General features: G+C 52.2%; 1 protein-coding gene and 1 long non-coding RNA gene across 3 annotated transcripts; one reads left to right on the top strand and one right to left on the bottom strand.

Annotated features, from left to right (window-relative positions):
- Window positions 1-1150: 1150 nt before the first annotated feature.
- Window positions 1151-3169, top strand: LOC119102509 (uncharacterized). Its single transcript, XR_005094702.1, has 2 exons — window positions 1151-1191; window positions 1680-3169. It is a non-coding gene; the product is annotated as an uncharacterized LOC119102509 (long non-coding RNA).
- A 465-nt stretch (window positions 3170-3634) lies between these two features.
- LOC119102508 (uncharacterized protein DDB_G0290685) lies at window positions 3635-16962 on the bottom strand. 2 transcript variants are annotated; one of them, XM_037225888.1, is made up of 4 exons: window positions 16845-16940; window positions 12934-13083; window positions 4505-6523; window positions 3635-4129 (listed from the first exon to the last, which is right to left on the bottom strand). In XM_037225888.1, exons 1-4 carry the CDS (start codon window positions 16891-16893, stop codon window positions 4113-4115), a joined length of 2235 nt encoding a protein of 744 aa, XP_037081783.1. In that variant the 5' UTR covers window positions 16894-16940; the 3' UTR covers window positions 3635-4112. The 2 variants fall into 2 exon arrangements, with proteins under 2 accessions (XP_037081783.1, XP_037081784.1); XM_037225889.1 differs by lacking the exon at window positions 12934-13083 and having other exon boundaries at window positions 16845-16962.
- Window positions 16963-17501: the final 539 nt, after the last annotated feature.

Genomic DNA, 17501 nt, shown 5'->3' with positions numbered 1-17501 from the left:
TGTTAAATACTCAATTGAATTAAAATCACACTCCCGTTTGATGTTTTGATGCCTACATTCTGACTCTGCGATCAAAGTCTGTGGCGGACGTTTCATTCAAAATTGCACTTTACGAAAGCGCCTAAGGCATGCATGCCATTGAAGGTTATTTTATAGACGAGACAGTATCACTAGCTTTATTCCTCGTAGGATGAACAGGAGAATGGAGAGATAGATGTCATATTTGGGCTACATGCCTTTATCGAAACAAATCTGTTCTTCTTGTTTTTTATTGAAATTAAAGGAAATGATTATCCTGTTAATTCTGCGAAAAATAAGGCTATTAATACTGTCTTATCTATATGCATAGTGTTCCTCGTAACTGCTCTCAACAACTTACAAAGTTATTTTAACTCAATTGAATACATTCATGTTTGTCGCATTTATAGCTTATTTGAGTTGAAAAAGGTAAAAATTTCGAGTGCATGTGTCTTGGTTGTTATCGTATCGACGCTGCAAACGAAACCGCTTATAGGTCATATTGAGTCTTCATTGCCCGGTATCCGCTGATAACGGAGGCAGTCAACTAGCGCCACCTATTCAGATGAGACATTCCGATGTTTCTGAATGCGTATTACATACATTTGCCTCGTTCTTCCCAAAGGAAATCCCCTGAGCCGATTCTTTGGAAGATTCAAGAGAAAGAAGTCTGAAACGTCCCTGAAGGACAAGCAGACAGAGAAGGACACCGAAAAGAAGGAACCTGTCGAGGGGAGTAGCCATCCGGAGGCAGTGATTCAGAGAGGTGGGCACTGGCCGGAGGACGATCTCTCTCGAACCGGCGAGCTGAAAACTGCGTTCAAGGCAGGCCGATTGATCGAAAATGGTTGTTTTTCAGCGTGATCTGTCATGGTCCCGATCAGTTCCGTCTGATCTTGTTCAGCCCAGCTGTCACGCTTCACTCATGCCGGCAATTCTGACGCTGCCACCTGGCCTCGTCGCCGACGCTGGCGTGCTCTGCGTCCGACCGCACCCGTGCCGCCCCCAGTGATGTCCGCGAACGGCTCGGAGCCGGCCGGCGACGAGGAGTGCGCTGGCTCGCCCGGCGCGCAGTCCGGGGAGCCCGCCGCCGAACCGGCTGACGGCGAGGCCGGCCCGGAGCCCGCCCAGTCGCCGCCGCCGCCGCCAGACAAGAAGAAGAGGAAGCAGCTGGTGAGTGGAGCCGCCGGTCTGCCTGCGGTCTGGTGAGGTGTGCCCGGGTGGTGCTGCAGAGCTACGACCTCGTGCCTGTTGCGACCTTTGAAACACCCGTGACGTAAAGCATCCGTCATGCGGACTGACATGTTCACAAGCTGCTGAAACAAGGTGTGGAATAATATTCAGTTGGAGAGGCTCGAATATCTCCCCCAATATGCCGCGTAGCTTATGTACTAGACAGAGGGTCCTCTCAACTTTACAGAGAGACCTCCTAAACCCGGACAGCAGGTTCGTGTGAAATTCACACAGTACAAAAAGCCAGCAAACTGCCAACAGAATACTTTTTGCAGTTCTTCGCCAGTGGCAGAATGTAATGGACGAAACCAACGGAGGAAACAAAATTTGGGGGTTTCCCTTACTTGATAGACCCAGGGCAGTTCTCAGTAAGCTGAATCATCTCAGCAGGCCTTCGCCCTCGCTGATGGATGTCCACGTCGTTTCAGTCCAAGACCTGTACAATCCTGTAGCGCCAGTCACGCGGTCGCTGCCTAAGCTCGACAGCCGCGTATGCTCTAAGTCTACTGAAAGGAACATGAAGCCGGAAAGCACCTCTGGCGCCGGAGACTACGAGTCAACTGCCCACACATTGGCTTACACCAGCGCAGACCAGTGGCACTGGATGAGCTGCGTACGCTTCCATTAAAGGGAGAAACACCCAAGAACGCTCCAGTGATCCAGGACCAAGCCAACAGCAACCATGGCTTCCTGGAATCCCTGGCACGAGGGGAGCTGTGTATGTGGCGTCCAGCACTGGTTCCACGCTGGCTTTCTTCAGGTGATCGTTGTGTTGGGAACGGATTTACATGTCGCCGACGTCGTTCCCCGGCTACTCCGGCTGCTCTCAAAAAGCGCCACAAAAGGTGCGGTCACGCTAGGGAATGCCTCGGACAGCCTTGACATCACACTATGACGGGTGGCTTTGTACTGTTCGTCTGTTTGTTTCTTGAGCGAATTCATGTTATCCGCAGTTGTCTTGGCATTGCTTGCCATTAGCTGATCATATTGTGTCCCATGGAAGCCGTTTACACATAACCACTGACATGGCTGGTTGCATTATAATCATCCGGTTGCGTGAGGAAACAGGACTCTGACGAGCTTTGCCTGTTTCCCGCGCTTTTTCATTCATAAAACAGAAAACCGATCTGCTAGCACACAGAAAGCGGTGAGATGCAGTTACTATTTGGCGAGATACCTTGTTACGTTAATGTTATTTAGTCTCCAAAACGCATCACCTTAAGAAGCGATTAGGAGTGATGATGGCAGAAGTGTTATTGGATAGATATTTAGTGGGACCGATTTGTCTCAAATGGGATGTTGCGATGTTTCCGAACATTCCGTCCCACCTGACTGTTTCCGTCCAAAGGTGTCTTCTTGTGAACACCACCATCTCACGGTGTCGACCTAGTTATTGGCAGTAGAAATCGTGTCGTCGATGTCATTGAACTGCAAAGCCGGTGATACTTATAACATGTACAAAACTGGACCACTTGTAAAGCGGAGCGTACTTGGTAAGCGTGTGCATTTGTGATGTCTGCTAGAGCCTAGTAGCGATGTTCTCCGTTGCAGTAATTCGCCACGAATAGAAATGTTTCGTTGGGGATGTGTACGGGTCGTGTGAGACATACCCAGTGTAACTCCACTTTTACATGTAAATTGTGCAGTAGACATCACGTTCCTTTTATGACAACTTGATTTGCCGGTGGCATTTGGTCCTTTACAAACAAAACTACGGTGGTGTTTTTGTGGTGTCAAGTTTCAGTCAGGGTTACCGTAAGTTTTGCGGATTGTTATCGGCATTAACACACTCGCTCCAGCTGCACGCACCGGAGATAAACCGAGGCTTAAGTCTAAAAGCTGTAGCTGAATGTTTTTCACTGAACTTGTCGCGATTTTCTCAGTGTATCTTGTGCGAATACAGAGATCATCCATCTGATATGGAAGCATCTTTAATCAGGAAAATTCGTGCACTAGATGCTTAACGTATCTAAGCCGACACCTAAAACCATTTCTGGTGGAACTGATCGTTCTTGTGCTGTGAAATTATATCCGTACAGACACAATGTCAAGCTCATTAATGCCCGATCCCGGTACACAAGCTGCCAGTCTCGCCGACAGCAACTGCGCGGCAGGGATCTGATCTGTGAGCAGGCGCAGCTAGTTTACCGTTGCCGGCCCGCCGCCCGGCGAGACGCGACCCTTGGCGGAGGTCACGGGCGCTGACCTAGCGGCTCGGCGTCCGCCAGCTGTCTGGAGTGGTCACCCGACGAACCGCGCGATCACGACGTGGACTCCCTGCGAGTCCTTTCATTGCACTTCAGGCAGGTGTTGCTGATCTTTATCGTCGCTGGACACGGTGCTTCAAGATATGCCCAGTCGGTCGACGCACACATTAATTTTATACTGCGATCTCATTACGTATATGACTCGAGTCACGATATCATCATTGCTAAGTCCCATGCGTAATTGTTAACATAAACATACACGTATCGATGTCTCTTCATATACGCAGCAAGGTACAGCTCGCAGGCATGACGGTTTTTCAAAGCACGCACCGTTGCCTCTGGACGCTGTCCTCGTCATGTGTAGCAGTGGGAAATTACACCAAACGACTAGTCCTAGGAAGTTTTAGATTAATTTTACGCAGTGTTTGTGGGGGTTTATATGATTGCAGCTCGGCTCGAATCGCAGCACACTGTGCACCAGCGTATCCACGCAACACTGCGACGAACGACGCAACACACAACACTGCGACGAATGACGCAACACACAACACTGTGACGCTCGGGGGAGCGAGAGGCTTCAGAGGAGGGGTGGTTCAGCCTGGCCTGGAGCAGCCCAGAGTGGAGACGGCCGGAAAGAAATCTTCACCAGCATCTTCAAATGATGATGTAGTCTGGAAACCAAAGGCAGGTTACACGAGTTATGCCATTTCACGCGATGGCGTCATGCCGGCCGTATCGTCATACCTCACATTATACATGCCAGCCATATTTCTGCACAGTCCTGTTGCTTGCCGCTTCAGGTCCTTGCATCCACTCCATATTCACCAGATTATGTACCTTGCCATTGTACGCGCGTTGTCTATACAAAGGACAGTCAAGCGATATGGCCAAATATACAAACACATACCGCCAGCCAAATCCCTGATCGCGCATATGAGTGGCCTGCAAGCTCCTCACACCCGGCCAATGACGCGGATGGCCCCCGGCGGCCCACGGAGAGCGTCATCCCGCTGAGATGACCCACCCCAGCCACGCCACCCGCTCACCTGCGCGTCGGAACGGACCGAGCCGTGACTTCCGGACTCGGTGCACCACCAGCGCCGCGCCCAGCACGAACACGGCGCAGCCCAGCACGGCCAGGCTGACGTTCGTCATCGTCATGCTGATGTTGCGCCTCTCGGTGGTTTGTACCGCCGGCTCCCGCAGCGGGCCGGCGGAACCACCGTCGTTATGGCCGTGGACTGGACTGTTGTTGGTTTCTCCGTCGTCGTGGCCGTGGACTGGACTGTTGTTGGTTTCTCCGTCGTCATGGCCGTGGCCTGGACTGTTGTTGGTTCCGCCGTCGTCATGGCCGTGGACTGGACTGTTGTTGGTTCCGCCGTCGTCATGGCCGTGGACTGGACTGTTGTTGGCTCCGCCGTCGTCATGGCCGTGGACTGGACTGTTGTTGGTTCCGCCGTCGTCATGGCCGTGGAATGGGCTGTTGGTTCCGCCGTCGTCATGGCCGTGGACTGGGCTGTTGTTGGTTCCCCCGTCGTCGTGGCCGTGAACTGGGCTGCTGTTGGTGCCTCCATCGTCATGTCCGCGGATCATTCTTTGACCCTGACCATTCCTGCTCCTGCTGTCCCCGCTGCTGTCTCCGTCGTCGTGTCCATGCACCTCGCTGTGGTAAGTTGAGCTGTCTTGGCCATTATTCTGTCTGCTGTCTCCATCGTCGTGACCGTGAACTTCGCTATGATAGGTTGAGCTACCCCGACCATTATCCCCTCTGCTGTCTCCATCGTCGTGTCCATGAACTTCGCTATGATAGGTCGAGCTTCCCCGACCATTATCCCCTCTACTGTCTCCATCGTCGTGTCCATGCACCTGGCTGTGGTAGGTTGAGCTGTCCTGACCATTATCCTTGCCGTTGTTGTGACCATCAGTTCTGTCGTCGTGACCGCGAACCTGGGCGTTTGGCGCACTACTTCTCAGACGGTGGGTGTTGCCGTCCCGCTTGCTCGACTCGAGACTATCCCTGCGCCGGGTGTTGCCGTCCCGCTTGCTCGACTCGAGACTATCCCTCCGCCGGGTGTTGCCGTCCCGCTTGCTCGACTCGAGACTATCTCCGCGCCGGGTGTTGCCGTCTCGCTTGCTCGACTTGACGGGCGTGTTGTCGTTGGTCTCGGAGTCGTCGAGCTTAAGACCGGAGTCGTTGCCATTTGGTTCCAGCGTGCGAACTTTCAGGGGCAGTTGTCCGTAGGTGTATGTGTTTCTGAAGTTCCCAATGTCCTTTATGTATGTGTTTCCAGACATGACAATCATGGGGACAGCTTTAGGAATGTTATCGAAACCTCCGTGAGCATCCTCAGACTTTTGCCAGTCCTTCAAACCCTGCGGTTCCAATGAAGAAGCCTCCTTTGTATTTTCATCACCCCTGGTTGATTGATCGTTCGATTGTGGTGGTCTTTCGTTCATCGCTGTGTCATCCGCCGTGTTTCCCTTTTTAGCCATCTTATCCTCCACTTGCTTCATGATATCTTCCAGCCACTTGAAGTAGTCGGTGCCGTTATTGAATACATCAGGCCCTCCGCTGGCTGGTGCGGAGGCGCTGAGCACCCTCGGGTGCCGCGCGGACGTCCGGCTCTTATCGTCCTCTCCTTCCTTTTCCTCATCGTCCTCCGTTCCGGACCTGCCTGGGCCGTTGCTGTCATCTGCTGGGTCCGTCCGGCTCGGCTCCTGTGAGGTCTGGTCGTCGCCGCTGTCGGGAAACTGCTCGTCTCCCACGTCCCTGCCGGCCGTCTGGTTGGCGATAAAGGCGGCTAAGTCCTCCGCAGACACGCCGGCGTCTTTCAGCTGCTTGGCAATCAGGTCCGCGACCATTTCGCTGATGTCACCCTGGCTCAGTTTTGTCTCGTCCAGGTCTAAGACTCTAGCGTCATCATCTTGGCGCGGCGCCTGCTCGACCACCTGCATACTAACTTGCCGCTGCGAGAACAGGCTCCCCACTTGCGGCATGGTGGAATCCATAGTTGATGTTTTTCCCGATAGGTGGCTCTGGTCATCGCTCGCCGTGGCACGCGCTCCTGAAACGAGCCCGAGGTGCGTGAGGTGGGCTGGCGCTGCGAGTAGACAGCCACCCAGACAAGTAGGCAAAAAAAAAATGGCGGCCGTGTACTCGTCTTTCGCACTGACGGGAAAATGACTGACACTGATAGACTTATCAACATTTTCTGCATCCGTGCCAAACTTGACCTAGACGGTTAGGATCAGTGAGTACATATCTTGAAGAGAAACGTGCAAGGACTGTCTCGATCAGTTTTAATGCTAGCAAACGACAATGCTCGTCTGTGGGATGCTGTATTTCCAACCAACTCCAACAAAACTTATACGTAACACTTTACTACCTTGCATGCAGTCTCGAAGTAAAATTTGATTTGTATCCACCCTTCTCGTTAACTTTTAAGAGCCTGACGCAAGCAGCCGCTGCAGTAGACGTGCCCTTGAAATCCAATTACTATTCTAGCGACTGCTTGTATGGGGCTCTGACGTCACTGGGTAGGACCAGGATACGCATTGCAGGGCTGCTCTGAATATTATCGACTACCTACGGAGCTCGCGTACGTGGGAAAGCGAATTGAATAAAACGCACGAATCATCGACTGCCGCTCAGTTTGAGGCAGCACAGCACAAAATGTTTGGTTCATTTGCATCAGGGCATCCCTGAACGCGACGCCACCGAGCCACCTCTCAACCAGCCGGCAACAACGCCGTGAATCTTCAGACAAAGCTCCCGAGCTATAACCACACAGGTAATGGCCAGTTTAACTCCAGTGAATGTTGGGGAGGAGACCCCACTGACTGACATGCCCGTCCGGCGGCGTTCGTGATGCCCGGCTATTCTGACTAGCACGGAGGGCCCAGCCGCACCTGGGTTTCTCCAGCGCTATACTGCTGGCAAAGAAGCAGTAGATCTGGCGGTCAGGACTGGCGGCAGCTGGGTTTGTCCATTACTGGCTGCTGCTTGCAGATAGGTGTGCAGCCATGGCTGGCTGCAGCTGGGTTTGTCTAGCTCTGGGTGTCGCTGTAGATAGGTCTGCAGCCAGGCTGAAGGCAGCTGGGTTTATCTAGCTCTGAGTGCCGCCGCAGGTAGGTCTGCAGCCAGGGCTGGCGGCAGCTGGGTTTGTCTAGCTCTGAGTGCCGCCGCAGGTAGGTCTGCGGCCAGGGCTGGAGGCAGCTGGGTTTGTCTAGCTCTGAGTGCCGCCGCAGGTAGGTCTGCGGCCAGGGCTGGCGGCAGCTGGGTTTGTCTAGCTCTGAGTGCCGCCGCAGGTAGGTCTGCGGCCAGGGCTGGCGGCGGCTGGGTTTGTCTAGCTCTGAGTGCCGCCGCAGGTAGGTCTGCAGCCAGGGCTGGCGGCAGCTGGGTTTGTCTAGCTCTGGGTGCCGCCGCAGGTAGGTCTGCAGCCAGGGCTGGCGGCAGCTAGGTTTGTCTAGCTCTGGGTGCCGCCGCAGGTAGGTCTGCAGCCAGGGCTGGCGGCAGCCGAGTGTGATCAGCAATGAATTCTGTTTCCAGATAGGCGCTGTAGACAGGGTTGACGACAACTTGATGTGCCCACCACTACAGCTAACAGACGGGCTTCAGCCAGGGCCATCCACCCAAGCCCTGTTCAGCATCACTGCAGGGAGGTGACATGCGGCTAAGGCTTGCCACATCTTGGTTTGTTCAGTAGTGCAGCAGGCAGAAAGGTCCCGCACTCTGTGCAAGGCTGACCTCGAATCAAGGCTGACCTTATAAATGCAAGCGCGGCGAGGAGGACGTCTTGAAGTCAACCACAATGAACCCCGGAACAGCTGGGCCGACTGCGCCGTCGTAGAAATCGTGCGGCATTGACTACTGAACGGCCTTCAAGGCCCATGTGATATGCGTATGTTGCAAGGCCAAGTATGTAACTACTTGGCCTTGCCCGAGATCTTACCTTTTGATGTAATGCCAAGTGATGATGTGAAAAGTGATGCGCTGCTGCAGAAAAGTTAGGTTATAGTTCCTCCCTTCCAAGTGTTTATTTTACCCCACTGTAACTGAAAGTGTTTAACGTTGCTTTAACCATGATCCCAGGCGTTCGTCTCACCTGCGATGTGCGAGAGGCTTTACAACTCTACCCTCCTATCTCGAAGGCTAAACGAAGCTCATGCAAGCGGAACGAGCGATCGGACAGCTTGCCTGAAACCGCATCAGATAAACAGCATTGATCATTGGCCAACGTGGACTGATGAGGTAAGCTCGTTGCACACAAGCTTCTTCTTAACTTTTGGAACCACTTCTACTGCTAGCGGGGAAGAGGGGTGCTATATAGCCACCGGCACACTGAATCCAACGTCGGCAGTCACTTGCCTATGGCCGTGACCTGTAGTGTGTTATATCAGGTCACACGGGTTCATGCCTCGTTTGCGTAGACCTCACTTTGTTATCTCAAGAACTGAGTATGGCATGGCAACGAAATCAGTGACGCTCTGAGCGTGTGTCGAACGGCATCAATCATCCGGTAGTGTGGCCTACGCAATATAAAACTAGTCACGCAAGGCCTGTCATGGTTTCCGCACGAAATTTCACAATTCAGCAAAAATCTGTCTAGGTCTGCCCCGGATGATCTGCTTCCGCCTGGGTCGTGACGTCACCAATCTCCGACCGGTGACTGCGGAGAGAGCCCCGGGGACCGCACGTGCACCTTTGACATGCATAGGAGGCTGAGTGGAGCGTGACTGAATGACCTGTGACAGTATCGAGGATTGTCATCAGAGAGGCGTCCTCGTCTATTGTGTGTGTGGTGTGTGTGTGTGTGATGTGTGTGTGTGTGTGTGTGTGTGGGTGTGTGTTTGGTGTGTGTGTGTGTGTGTGTGTGTGTGGTTGTGTGTTGTGTGTTGTGTGTGTGGTGTGTGTGGTGTGTGTGTGTGTGGTGTGGGTGTGTGTGGGTGTGTGTGTTGTGTGTGTGTGTGTGTGTGTGTGTGTGTGTGTGTGGGTGTCGTGTGGTGTGTGTGTGTGTGTGTGTGTGTGTTGTGTGTGTGTGTGTGTGTGTGTGTAATGTATATACCACCCTGGCCGTATTGCAAGTTGCCAGAGTCAATGTTTGAAAAGGCACATCTTAGAAGGTTTCGATGGGAGAAGCGTTGATGATATCGCATTTCATATAGTATAACTTAAGCTTGTAAGTCTCTGGGAACTTCACTGGTCCATGGCAAGCCGTTATTCAACAATGAAATCTATCATCCAAAGCACTGTCTGGAAAACCACATCTCTGGAATCATGAAAATCATGCAGAAATTAAGGCGAAGTATCATCATATGAAGCTTGGCCTCCATCTTGTTTTGGATCTGTATGTGAAACCCGATCCAGATCTATTTGCAAAACATGATCGGAGGATACCAAACGTCTCCAATACAGCAGGCAAGCATGAAGGACTGCCAACCAGGCAGCACGCCGATGTTTAGCTTTGTGCGGGTAAGGTGTGCTGACAAGCGACAAGCACGCGCATGTGGATCGTCTGATCCTGCCACGTTTTGTTTTCCTCTCAGCAAGCTTCACCACTTCAAATGCTGACATCACACATATCGCCGACATATGCTGCTTCAAGTCCGTTTCAAGTTGTCGCGCAGCGAATTTCTACTTACGTACGCAGAGAGAAGTTTATAAGAGGCATGCACAACCCCAACCCAGGCATAGAACTGAGACGGACCAGACATAAAACCAGACACGCACACGACCTTTGGAAGTGAACTCAAGTGAATCAGCACATTTCACTTATAACTCAAACTCGGATTCGGACTCATAACTTCGAAAAACATTGGCTCCATACTCAGACTCAGTTTGAGAGAAGAGCGGAGTGGGAGATGGATTCAGACTCAAACCGGAGGCAATGGAATCGGAGTGGAGAATGGCATCGGAGTTGGATCCAGACTCAAGCCGGAATCGGAGTGGAACGACACAAAGACCCAAACCTAAAGGAATAAAGGCTGAACCAATACATCATCTATGTAAATAGCACTCACCCTTCACCTAATGTTGTCCTAAGTGATCAACTTAATCTGAATTTCATAACTCAGGTTTCGAGAAGCTTTGACCCGCAATGAAGCTTAGGTATTGATGCATATGTCATGCATGCTCTTATACATATTTAGCGAAACATATGTCATGGGAGACAGGGCTGTTAGTACCAATATAATAACGCGTTATAGCGCTGGCCTGGTGCAACGGCCGAAAAGGCTAGGTCACGCTGGGCTGCGTTTCGGATGAGTCACAATGGGTTAGGTTTCTAATTGTAACCTTAAATGACCTTGATAATGAGGATAGCTATCTTGACGATAGCTATCCTTGACAATCTTGCATGCAAATATATACATTTGTACCGTATGAATCCGTAATGATTTACGGAATGGACTTTTTCTTTTGCGACTCAGAGATGAGCGCAGGCTCAACGTCAGAGTCCTTGGATTCAGACTCGAGATCATATGCAGATGGACTCCGTCGTGTGCAGTGTGGTGCCGCACCCATGCACAAGGCATCGGGAATCGCAGATTCCGGGGATTCAGGCTACTAGACCCAAACACATACCGGTCCCAAGCGAACACAACCCCCGTCTGCACAAAGTCGGGGAGTTTCTCTCACGAACCACGTTGGCTCCAAACGCTTGTTTCCAGATGGCGTCGCTAGCCTCACACTCTGCACGTCGCGTGCATGCGGTTGACTCATCCCGCGCACATCCGCGAGAGCTGTCACTTATTCGAGGACGGCGCACTTCGCTCTGACCTCCTTTCTGCCAGATCACACCCTGTGCTTAGTTTGGACGGACGAGCGTGACCATAAGACGTGGGCGCCGCATGCTTGGCCCGCCGGCCCGCCGGCCCGCGGCGTCCCCGCGGCCCCATGCAAGATGGCCACTGGGCCTGATAATGCGACGCGGGTCGACCGTCGCGTGCGCTCGGCTACAGATCGGCACACCGATCCACTTCAGGAGTTGACGAGTCCCGCCGGTGATGGGTGACGTCACTGGGGCCGCCCAGCAACGCTCACATAGTTTGGCTGGGCTATCGCGGCTCGGTCGTCAGCAACAGCTGTGTAATCAGGAAGGTCGGGCGAGTTGGTCAAGGGTTCGCGATGTACCGATACAATCAGAGACGTTGCAGAAGACCAGGGAACCCGAAACCGTCAAGGATCCCCAGAGACGACAAATGGCGAGGTCCGCACAGTCGCGGAAGCACCACATGGATGACAAACCACAAGGATGATCGTCACATGGTCCTCAGATAATTACAGCACCTCAGACAATGCTAAAGGCTTCCCTGGGCCTTCAAAACGGGCTGTTTGAGGTCAGGGCGCTAGGACGAGCTAAGAGGAGGATCAGTGATCCCCAGAGGCGCACTAAGAGTGCGCGCCTCGAACCGACCCCATCTTCTGGTTACCGATGAGAGATAATACAATGCTTCATGAATCTGTCCGTTGGTACATGCCACGAAAATCAGTGGAAAGTCAGTGTCTCCAGAGATTACCCGCATAATTCCAAGCATGTCATGGCACCTTCGTATCCTGTGCTCCAAATAAGCCATTGATGTCCAATCAAAACCACTGATGTTTAGATGGACTGCACCCAGCGCCCACTGATAAGTGGCCAGACGTGGCACCATCTTGAGCTGCGGCTGACGGCACGTGTAGATTACAATCTACGGCCCGCTCATTTAAAGCATGGGAACCGTAAAACTCCTTCATAAGAGTTGAGTTCAGTCACAGAGTAAAAGCTTTGCAGCCTCCGCATGAAAAGAACTTTAATTTGTTTGCCCGTGTATCCTTCCAGCGTCCTGTTAGTGTCGTCGCTTCAACAAAGACCGACGGACAGATGACAGAAGACGAGGGACGAACGCTTGCGGCGCTGCAGCTGCCGCAAGCAGCTGCTGCGTGGTGCTGCAAGGTACTGCGTGCAGCGGCAGCATGGCCGGCAGGCTAGCACGACAGCTTGGCGACGGTGTTTATGGCGGCCAGCGCGCGACGCACGCCGGGGCCGAGCAGAGGCGGCTCCAGAAGGGCTCCAGAGGCGGCTCCAGAAGGGCTCCAGAGGCGGCTCCAGGCCAGCGGGAGAGTTGGAGGCTCGTGGAGCAGGGAATGCATGTCGTAACCTGGCTGCGCCAAGTTACCCGGGATGTACACACACCCAACTGGGTATAACGTTAAAGGACGGCTGGTGGAGATGGTCTTTCTGAGACATGCGTCTTGGTTTTCGCTCTTTGAGCAGATACAGGTTCTCAGATTCTGACGCACTGAATTCATTTTTTTTCGTATTGGAAGAAAACGCTCTAGCAAGTGCGTTGCTGAGGCTCAAAATTGTGCCTGCTTCGCAAAGTATTCCTGTTCGGCAAAAATATTAAGGAGAGTCTCGGGCATTCTTTACGGGTATTCGACGTTACTAAATATTCATTAAAATATGTATAATGAACTACATTTATCGCTACTCACGCGGGCTGGCCATCAGGATTTTGCCGAAGCCGGGCTGGGATGAGTGTGAACTGAGCCAGTTCAGTAAGAGCTCCCAGTATTCTTTAACGTCCAAGTCCAGATTCACCGAGAGAGGTAAATCGGGCTCCACGTCCACAGGCAGTTGAAAACCTGCGCCAAAATCACAGGGCCTTTTAACCAAGGAAATATGAAAACCGCACAATAACAAACTGTTCTGGCTAGTCCCCGACAAATATGTTCATTTGTCAAACGATTGTTAAGCAATCAAAGGCGAAGACTTCATGGTGAGCGTTGTTGTAAAACAGCTCTTTGCTGCATTAAGCGCCATGCAGAAAATCGGTTTTAAAGCTGTCGAGTCATGTGCGTGCGAGAATTTGTGAGGCCGGCAACCGCTAAAAAAGAAGCGGCAGTGGACGAGCACAAATGAGAAGCTCGGCCCAGCAAGCAGGGATTCGCAAGGAAATGTGGATATTGGCATGAGACATCCCTAACCTCCCCTCCCCACCCCCACCCCATCCCCATCCCCACCCACACACATCTGGGTTTTTTAGGCCATGACAATGTTTGATCTAGATATATGGCGTTGCATGAAACGAATTTAAACAAGGCCCGTGTGATTCTCGCTGGTTTGGGAATGTCGTGTCAGTGGGTTAGATAAGCGCCTGCAGCCCGTTTCCTCTGGCTGGTGCTAGTGTGCGCAGTTGGACTTGAGTACTGCGGTCGGAGTGCAACGTCCCATACTGGGCAATTTCTCGCAGTCCGAAACGAAAAAATAGACGCATGAAACATCGATCTCACCATTCATAGCACCGTTTTCTCGTGCAAGCTATAATACTGAGGACTAACGCCTTAAGCGGGCATTGACCACACTGGTGGCTTTTCCGAAATACATCATCCCTCGCTGGGCGTCGTCTGGCCACGCCTCTCCGCCTACCCCAGGCTCGTCGCGTGAGCTAGACAGGCGTCTTTCGTGTCAACGCATCGCCGTGCCCCCGCCCTCCGAAGCAATCCCCTCAGCGGCGCCGGTCCAGGCAGCGTGCGAACGTGGCCCGAGCCAGGGCGCAGCGCGCAGCACGGCGGCGGGCGCGGCTAACCTGCGCACTGGGCAGCCTCGTGGCTCGCGTGACGCCGAAGCCCAGATTGACACGGCCGCGAATCAGGCGCAATTGCCGCTGTTTTTGCGGCCGCGGTGCCGTGCAGTCCGAAATGAAAGCGCGCCGGCCGCGCGCCGGCGCACGTGGTCGGCCCGCTCCGCGCCACGCTCAATCCCGGTAAAAGGCGCGGGAAAAGGCACGGGAAAAGGCGCCGGTTTTAATCCCTTGTGTGTGAGAGAGCTACGAAAAGGACAGTTCGACACGAAATGTCTCACAAGGATGCCGGAAGACATGCGTACGGAAATAGGGCAATGGCGGTTCATGGGCAATTTGTTATTGTCCCAGCAGTTTTCGTCGTTGAAAAGACAATGCTGTTCCACTTGAAGTAGCGGTTGCATTAAAGACACCACGCTCTCAAAAATCCAAGGCTGCTTTCTGGTCTGACAACCCCGGTCTGAAATCGATCGGTCGTGCACTTCATTTCACTTATAACATCCATTGAGTGGAAGCCGGAACAGCACCGGCTAAAATTTTAAACATGGACAAAACGCGTGTAATTTGAAGGCATTGACTGGTGCCCAACAGATGAGGGGGGGGGGGGGGGGGCAGTAGGCTGCTTCGTCATGCATCTTAACCAATCCGCCAAATTATTTGAGGTGGGGACAACCGGTGGCCTTAGCAGGAGACAAGAAATAACAGCAGAAGTGGGAGCATGTTACGCTTTGGCGATGACGAGATGAGAACGTGGAGAAGACGAAATTTGAAGATCCCTACAGATCAATGAGAACGGATTACTAGGGACCATCTCATCTGTATAATGTAACGTGATGCAATACCGGGCTGCACACGTGCCAAGGAACAATCTGAACGTCACTAATGGCATGCCTTGAAGGCAGCCGTCTCAACCCGCGAGCGGTAGACGTCAGCTACTTGAAAAGAAAGTGCCACGCTTGGGACCTACCACCAAAAAGCTCTGCACCTCGAATGTGCGTGACTGACAATCACTGTCCGTGACCTAAGAAAGTATACCCGCGTCACCTTAAGCACATATGAAACAAATCCTTTTGATTTAGATGGTGATTTTGGCCAGCATAAGCAACCGGTCCAAGCCACAAATGCGACCACTTCACTTCAAGCGTGGCAGCAGTCTTCTGACGGACAGCCGGCCAATTTAAAGGGCCCAACAAATTGGCCGCAGTGCTGGCGGCCAGGCTTCTGCACTGCTAACCTCATGCGTCAGACGCGAATGTGCTAGGATTCCGCTGAATTGGAATGCTTCTCATATTCTCTCACCACAATACAGCGTTGTAAGTTTCATACCAACGGAGTTTAGTACTACGCAACTTATTTTTCCTTACCAAAGGAAATTAGTCACACAGTGTGACGGCTTGCTGTCTGTAAGGACCTGTAACGACCTGTAAAGACCCATAACGACGAAGTCTAAAGACCTAACATTTGGCCGTAGAAAGAGATTCATGAAATTATACGAGCGTTTTATTTACATAAGTATCATATATATATATATATATATATATATATATATATACAAATAACATGCTCCGAGTAGAAAAGCTTATATATTCAGGAAGAATTCGGGAGCTAGGTTTCAGTCATGCGTGTGTACGTGTTCGCCTGAAATGTGCCAGTTTCACTTTAACGAAGGACTTACTTTAACTACATCACTTGTGATAAGTGATGTTATACACTGCACGTTTACTACCCATTTTACTATTATCTTCGTTTGTTTTCTTATCTTCTTATCTATCTTTCTTATCTTTCTTATCTACTTCGTATCTTCGAAAGTTTGTCTGCTTAGGCATTCAACGTCCAAGCATACTGACAAACAGAATTTGAGAAAGATCCAAGCCATGGGTTTTTCTTAAGAAAACTGAGCCAGCCCAGACTACACCATTTTGGAGCTGCTCTGGCTAAGCCCAACTTTGCCCAGTTCTGTGAGGTAGACACAAGTTGTTTTCCTCGATTTATGTACGCTAAAATCGGGTTGTCCAGCAAAAATTTGCTGCTTTTGAACTACCATAGACCGAAATAACAACGACCTGCCATTGCTTCTTCTCCGCTATGGTGGGAGTTCGGTTTTCGCCAGTCTGAAGCCATCTAGTTTTAATGCTTTCTCGCGAGCTTGGGTCAATTAAACGTGTTGCAAACCCCCTTGCAAATGAAGGGGAATACACAATATATCCACTTCATATCAGTTGCTTCGCGGTGCTGAGCAGCAACGATGCATCCAATGTACCATGTTACACTCCTATTGTAGCCGAAACTAAGAATAACCTTATGCTCACAATATATTTAATTAGCCCAGAAAAACGCTACGTTTTTACGTTTTTTCATGCAGAGCTGGCGAGTGAGTCCTGGCGGGTCAGTGATGGGATACCATGTTTTTCTCAACTTATTCATTCTATTATGAGCATAGCGTTATTCTTATTGTCCCCTACACACATAATCATGTTCTTCATCCAGCTAGTGTTATGCCATACAAGTTACGGTCCTGCTAGGCAGATGAGCCAAGCCCGCACAACCAGCACATTTCTGTAGTCTATGAAAACATCCTCGATCCCGTGCATTGGTAGTGAGGCGACACGCTGTCGCGATGTTGGGTGTGGAGGTATCTGTTCATGCACTCTCATGTGTACATGTGCGCTGCAGCCCCCGCAGTCCCCACTTACTTGCTTCTGTTTTACGGTACGAATGGCATTCCTTAATTCTCAACTCCGCTAGACAGATCACTCCGATCTCCGCCGTGTGTCGTCCGGGCGTTCCCAGCCCTGCGTCCCATCCTGCGCCGCCAGCACTCACCGACGGCCGACGCCACCAGCACCAGCACCAGCAGGCTGCAGCTGCCCATGCTTGACCGCTGCTGCTGACCTCCCTCCTCGACGTCGCCCTGCGGAGAGCCGGCCCGCCTCGCCACCGAGGAGTGACACGCCGCCTGAGTGCCCCCTCCCTCCCCCTCCTCTCCGGCAGGGGGCCCGGGTGTCGTCGGGTCGGCGCCCCCCCCCCCCCCGTAGGTCAGTAAACACGCGGCGCGTCTGGCGTTTGTTCGCGGCCAGGCGCCGGCGACACCAGTGCAGTGCAGGGCTGACTGTGTAACCTGACCGGGCGGCGGCGCGGGCCGAGTGGCGCGGGCATGACGGGACGAGGACAGAGGGGGGGGGGCAGTGTCTCGGGCCGGCAGTGTGCCCCAGACATGGCGGTAGTCGGGAGGGGGGACCGCCTGGTACACGTTGTTAACAGTTAGCTGTTGAGGAACACACCTGGTTGCATCCTCTCCCAGATTCTAAACGATGTGTCCCAGGCAAACCTCTCTCCTGACCGCCGTCATGTTGGTATTTGCACGCTTGACAAAAGACAAAAACGTTGCGTCGCTTTACAGGCATTCTGTAAACGGCCAATGAGGCCTGCCGCATCCCATAGTCCAAAAACCAAACAATGACGATCAGACTAAGGCTTTGA

This window comes from Pollicipes pollicipes, unplaced genomic scaffold (genome assembly GCF_011947565.3).
Source record: "Pollicipes pollicipes isolate AB1234 unplaced genomic scaffold, Ppol_2.1 Scaffold_5724;HRSCAF=6776_pilon_pilon_pilon, whole genome shotgun sequence".
NCBI lineage: Eukaryota > Metazoa > Arthropoda > Thecostraca > Pollicipedomorpha > Pollicipedidae > Pollicipes > Pollicipes pollicipes.
Note: the sequence above shows the minus strand (reverse complement) of the source record. Positions and strands in the feature narration are given on the sequence as shown.

Coding starts and splice junctions, on each gene's coding strand:
- LOC119102508 (XM_037225888.1), bottom strand. CDS start 16,893: ATGGGCAGCTGCAGCCTGCTGGTGCTGGTGCTGGTGGCGTCGGCCGTC. Junction 13,084..16,844: donor GCTGGTGGCGTCGGCCGTCG/GTGAGTGCTGGC, acceptor ATTTTGGCGCAG/GTTTTCAACTGCCTGTGGAC. Junction 6,524..12,933: donor AATCCTGATGGCCAGCCCGC/GTGAGTAGCGAT, acceptor GGCTCGTTTCAG/GAGCGCGTGCCACGGCGAGC.